General features: G+C 43.9%; 1 protein-coding gene across 2 annotated transcripts; it reads left to right on the top strand.

Annotated features, from left to right (window-relative positions):
• Window positions 1–552: 552 nt before the first annotated feature.
• Window positions 553–3,419, top strand: LOC100282039 (glucan endo-1,3-beta-glucosidase 4). Of its 2 annotated transcripts, none has more exons than XM_035966920.1 (3): window positions 553–1,214; window positions 2,191–2,224; window positions 2,990–3,419. In XM_035966920.1, the coding sequence occupies exons 1-3, from the start codon at window positions 886–888 to the stop codon at window positions 3,092–3,094; spliced, it is 468 nt and encodes a 155-aa protein (XP_035822813.1). In that variant the 5' UTR covers window positions 553–885; the 3' UTR covers window positions 3,095–3,419. The 2 variants fall into 2 exon arrangements, with proteins under 2 accessions (XP_035822813.1, NP_001148424.1); NM_001154952.1 differs by having other exon boundaries at window positions 652–1,210; window positions 2,990–3,364.
• Window positions 3,420–5,902: the final 2,483 nt, after the last annotated feature.

Below are 5,902 nucleotides of genomic sequence, written 5' to 3'. Positions count from 1 at the left end.
CCGTTGGCCGACCACCGCCTGCGCACAACGCACTCCGGTCCCGTCCGCTACCAGCACAGGCGCACACTCCTGCTCCGATTGTCGCAAGCGCAGGCGCGCGCGCACGCCAGCTCCGAGCCTCCGACCGCCGCCTGTGGCCCTCGCACGTCTCGCCGCCTCCGGGCTCCACCCACCAGCGTGGCTGCCTGGCCGTCCGCAGCCTGTGGACCCGCCCAGTGCGCTCCGGCCTCATTGCATTGAGGCCTGATTACTCAATAGAGTTCCTTGCAAAAAAAATCAGCATCTTCATTGATACGTTTGGTCATTGCTATAACCTTTGTGTCCATGTCTGTTGCACAAAACAAGACTCAATGCACCGAAAGATTCATATGTAATAGCTCAGATTCATATGTAATGTTGTCCAACTGAATAATAAGTGTACTGCTTTGAATTTCCATCTTAATAAAATAATGGGAAAGGTAGCTTTGAAGTCTTGCTTATGACATTTTCGCAGACAGGGACTTTCCTTTGGGTTTTGAGCTGAAAGAACCCTAGGCACTCAAGGGGAGGATGCAAAAATGGAATATGCATCCATACAGTAGAATGGCCATGCCCAACAAATAGCTAATAAAGCCCAGTCCAACACAAACAACCACCCGTCCAAAGCAAAGAAAGAAGAAAAGAAAGTAGCGTGTGGGAGGAAGGAGCGCGAGAAGGAGATCCTCGTCCCCTCCCGCCCCCGTACGTCTCCCCTCCATCTTCCATTCTTCCACATATCCCCACACAATTGCCGTCTCGCTCCACATTCCCTTCGCACCACCTTTCCCCTCTCTCTCTCCCTCTCTCTCCCTCTCTCACTCGCTCTTTCTCCGGGGCCGCCATTCCTGCTCCGTCCACTCCCACCACATGCGGCGGCGCGGGCGCCTCCCCGCGGCGCTGTGGCTCGTTGTCGTGACGTTGGCGGCGCTGGTGGCGCGACCTGCGTGTGCGGCGTGGTGCATCGCGCGGAGCGAGGCCTCGGACAAGGCGCTGCAGTCGGCGCTGGACTATGCGTGCGGCCCCGCGAGGGGTGCCGACTGCGCGCCCATCCAGGCCAGCGGCCTCTGCTACCTGCCCAACACCCTCGCCGCGCATGCCTCTTACGCCTTCAACTCCATCTTCCAGCGCTCCCGCGCCGCGCCGGGGGCCTGCGACTTCGCCGGCACCGCCACCGTCACGGTCACGGACCCTAGTCAGTATGCTTAACTAACTTTGCGCTTCTTCATGTTCTTCGCTAAATCTGTTCGGTCTTGGAGTATCCGCCTCCGACTCCGACTCTCCGGCATCACTTTTGCTTTTGCTTTTCTGTTCGGTCTTGGAGTACGTCCTCTGTCCCTTTTGCAACCATACTATGCTAAACTGGCTGCTTTTTTCCCCCAGAACCTTTGGGGTTATATATCCGTTTGTTTCTTGCATCATTTATTTAATTTCTTTCATCATCTGGCTAATTAATACTCCTTGGTTTTCTTCGTTATTACTTTTGCCTTTGCTTAGCTTCAATTGATATATGAGAATAATAGTACACATTGATGTCATAGAAGAAAGCCATTAGGTTGTGTAGCAATGAAAATATTACTGCTACACTAATCTGGTGAAAATGAGCGGCATCAACATCACCGATAACCTTTTTTTTTTTAAAAGGGTGTACCCCATTTCATTAGGAAATAGGAAACAGAAGTCAAGTAACTTACAGAACCAACGGACATGTCTTAAGCAGAACGACCCTATTCAGACCATGGGCTACCCCTGATGAGGCCAAGTTCTACAACTAAGACAAATAACCTATGGACCTGTTTTTCTTCTTTCTCCTACAGTGCATGGTGCACGATTGCTGTAGCTTGTAACAACATTGCTCCAAACCCTAAAAAGTACAGCTTGATGCTAATCAGGAAGTGTGTTTTTTTACTGTGAGATATACCTGGGTTGATACAACGCATTTAAGCAAATGTGATTGCTGACATGTACACACGCAACATGAGACAACTGTAATTCACTATAAATAAATTAGAGTGAAATGTACCAGAAGTCCATTTACTAGTGAGGAGGTTTCAGTTAGCTCCATCAACTTAGAAAGTGAATGTTTGGTCCATAAACTTTTTAAATCTTATCACTTAGGTCTCGCGTTGACGTGACCTACTGACTTGTTCAAAAAATATATATTTTGCATTTCAGGTTATGGATCATGCACCTACCCTTCATCTCCAAGGTAAATGCATCAGAATTTTACTAGTATCCATTTGAAGTAGTGCAGAAATGATTCAGGCAGTGTGGAAGAAATGGTCGTAAACTGTAAACTCTATTGCTCCTTATGGAACTCCCAGATAATGTGAGTTTTATGACTTTGGATATGCTGCGTACAGATCTGTACGTGAGTGTCTTACGCATGGAGAATTTGTTAGGTTCTTAGATTACACTAAACACCATGAGTTCACATGATTTTTCTTCCACTGGAGCTGATTTCATGCATCTCTGCTTGCTTCATGTAAACTTCACCGTGCCAAAAAAAATGGTTTGCTGGATGGCACTTAGAGAACGTTTATACAAAAGAGGATAAGAAAATGAAGGTATTAGAGTATGCATCATGTTTTCATGGCTATATATTTAGTTTCAGTTGAGACCACATTGCTCGAACAGCTAGTTAGGTAGCTTGAATGTTACACATTGTGAATGTAAGTATGTAACTGCTGCACTATTGATCTAAAAAATATACTGCATTACCCGTGGTGTTACAAAAATAAATTTTGAAAAGTAAATGAAGCCTTCCAATGAAGATTTGATTGCTGGCTTTGTCTGTGCTTTAGTTTTATTAATTAATTAATCTGATGACCACACATAAATAGTTTGTGTAGCTTTTACAGTTTAGTATGCTTTATTTATGTACCAGAACTTATACCGCGTTTCTGAAACAGGGTCATATTGATCATGGAATCTTGTTTTTCTTTTGAAGATTCATGGTAATTCTTGTTTGCAGCACTGCCGGGCAAACAGGATCACCTGGTTCAACGTCCATGCCAGGGACTCCCACGTCCTTGTCGCCAAAAGGCACCGGGAGCACTGGAGGATTAAATCCACCTGACGTCGATTCGACCGACTCCAATGCTAAACCTCTGGCGACCACATCCCTCCCATCTCTTGCTCTGTCCTGTTTCATGTATATTTTCTTGCAGTTGTGGTGATGCATGGATGATCTAGTTAGGTTCAGTAGAGCATTGAGATGCAGCATTGTTGCATCGTGATCTAAGAGACACCACAACAGTTTTGTTTCAGGGAATTGGTTGGTTGGTGGTAGCCGTTGTAACCTGCCGTTCAAGTGAAAGGCAAGAGTGCCCGTCAGTTGGATTCTCTCAACACATTATGCTTCTTTTGGTCTAAAAAAATCATTATGCTTCTTTTTTTCCCTAGGGGTTCGATTCTGTTTGACTGTTTCTTTGACGATCTTCATTCCCTTTGGTTGATTCGAGCTTGGTTTTTGTTCTGAAGTTCTTGGAACACATTAGGATTGAGCTCACCAGATATTTGGGCAATGTCACACCCGGTTTTAGGCACAAAACTGAATATATAGCATATGTGTAATAGAATTTATTTTCACGCATATGTTGATGTCCCAATTATAATATATCAAAAGAACAATCATAAAAACATAACTAAAGATTATAATAAAATTTATTATATTTTGTGGGACTTAATGTCTTAAACAGTATCAGCGGAACATAGGCATCCTTCCATAGGAATAAGACAGGGTATCACTAGACAAGAATCCATTGATCTCAATGTTATAATCATCTTCACATATGTTGGTCACTTGTTTTCAAATGCTGTGAATCAAAAACAAGACAACACAATTGTTAAAAATTAAGGACCTTTGTCACACCCGGTTTTGGAGGTAAACCGAATGCGAACCATGTACGTGCTAGGATCAGAAATTCACGTACACGGCGATTACATAAATGACTCATCATAGCACAATGCTTCGAATTACAATAAAGAATAAGTAATAATATTAAAGACAAGAGTCATTTACATAATATAAATCAAAGTGCACATAATAGAAATGTAGCCAACGTAAACAACCCACCACAAGCAGCTGACTGGGGGAGGTCGCTAGCCTAATCCTCGAACTTGTCGACGTCCTGGAACTCCTAGAGATCCGTCTCGACACCTTCTTCTTTACCTGAGCATAGATTGCACCAAAGGCAACCTGATATTTTGTGAAAGCAAGGGTGAGTACACATCAACGTACTCAGCAAATGTCCCGTTTGGCTGTAGTGGACTAGCTTTATGTGGGGTTAAGGTCAAGCAGTTGCTTTTAGTTGATCGGGTAATTATAACTAGTAGAGAGCCATGTTTTAACATTAACCCAAGTTGTTAACCCAAAAGTACCCTTTCCAGACAGAAAGAATACCAGAAACCATAATCATAATCATAATCACAATAGAAACCAGCAATATCCTCATCATCATCTGTAAACAAAGTAGCCCTGATTCAATGTGTCTCTAATCAATAGAGCTCCCTTGGCCGCTCATAACTGCGAGCACGGCTGATATATCAGTTTCATAACACTTTGCAGAGGTTGTGCACTTTACCCACGAGCCATGATTCCCTCTCTAGCCCGGGCTTGCAAGACCCTTGTTCACTCTCGAGGTGAATGGCCAGGGATTCACTACGAATCCTTTACAAAGAATCCCTAAGGCTGTAGCCACCCGTTAGGTTTCCTAAATGTACCGCATTCCTCCCCAAGGGGCAAACCACCCTCGGCAGAGCGAGCCGCATACACCGAGCCCCATCGACGGCACGACGGCGAAGCGAACTACATCCCAGTTCCTCTAATTATTCAGCTAAAGGCGTCCCATACCACCCTCATGGTTGCACTGTTTTCCTAGGCGGTCATCCAACGAACAGGTCCTTACGGAGAGACACTCGAGAAACCGCTCGAGCCCCCTAAAGTATCACCAGTCCAATATCATAATCATAATGACAACATCGTATCATAAGTGTTCACATCATGTTCATTGATTAAAGTAAAGCAATAGCATGAATCTAACCATAGTAACCGAAAAGGTAATCAAGGACAAGGTAAATACAAAGCTAGTCAATCCTTAGGTTGATCATGGTATGCGGGTTGATGAATTATAAAGTAAATGAGACATAATAGGTCAGAGGACACTTGCCTTCACCAAACAGATGCTTAGAGTCTTCAACCTTGTAGAACTCGAAGAGTTCGATCTCTTAGTCGCCGAAGCTTGACTGTTGATTCCTCGAAACTCGAAAACGAATCGCGATCTATTCGCGACGCATAGCAAATACAAACAGGAAAAAACAAACAAATATATATGCATAAGAACATTACACCATACAAGTTAAAATGTTATAAAAATATACAGCATAAAATAGAGCTCGATTCTACGGTCACGCGAAGCTACGGTTGATAAGTTAGTGCGCTTACACTTAGCAAATATTAATTAGAATATTTGATCCGACATTTCTATATTAATTGATATTAATCAAATGTAAATTAATACTACTACTTAGTTTTGACTAACTTACTATTTTAATAGTTGATGATTAAATAAATAACTAATTAATTCACATGAGTAATTATAAGCGAACGGTTTAATCTTGCCCTCGGACAACGTGCGAAACGCGCGAACGGTGCGCAGCAAGGCGCACGACACACGTGAACGGCGCGCGACAACGTGCGAAAGACGTGTGACGACACGCGACACTGGGTGAAACAGCGCGCAGACGGCACGCGAAACATCGTGCGTGACAGCGCGCGATACACGCGAGCCAACGCAACTACGCGCGTGAACAACACGATGACACTTAAAAGATGTCGTGTGCGAACAACAACAAACAAATAATTAATTAAAAGTATTTAGGCTGA

This window comes from Zea mays, chromosome 4 (genome assembly GCF_902167145.1).
Source record: "Zea mays cultivar B73 chromosome 4, Zm-B73-REFERENCE-NAM-5.0, whole genome shotgun sequence".
In the NCBI taxonomy this organism is placed as follows: Eukaryota; Viridiplantae; Streptophyta; class Magnoliopsida; order Poales; family Poaceae; genus Zea; species Zea mays.
This window is presented reverse-complemented; position numbering and strand designations above follow the sequence as displayed.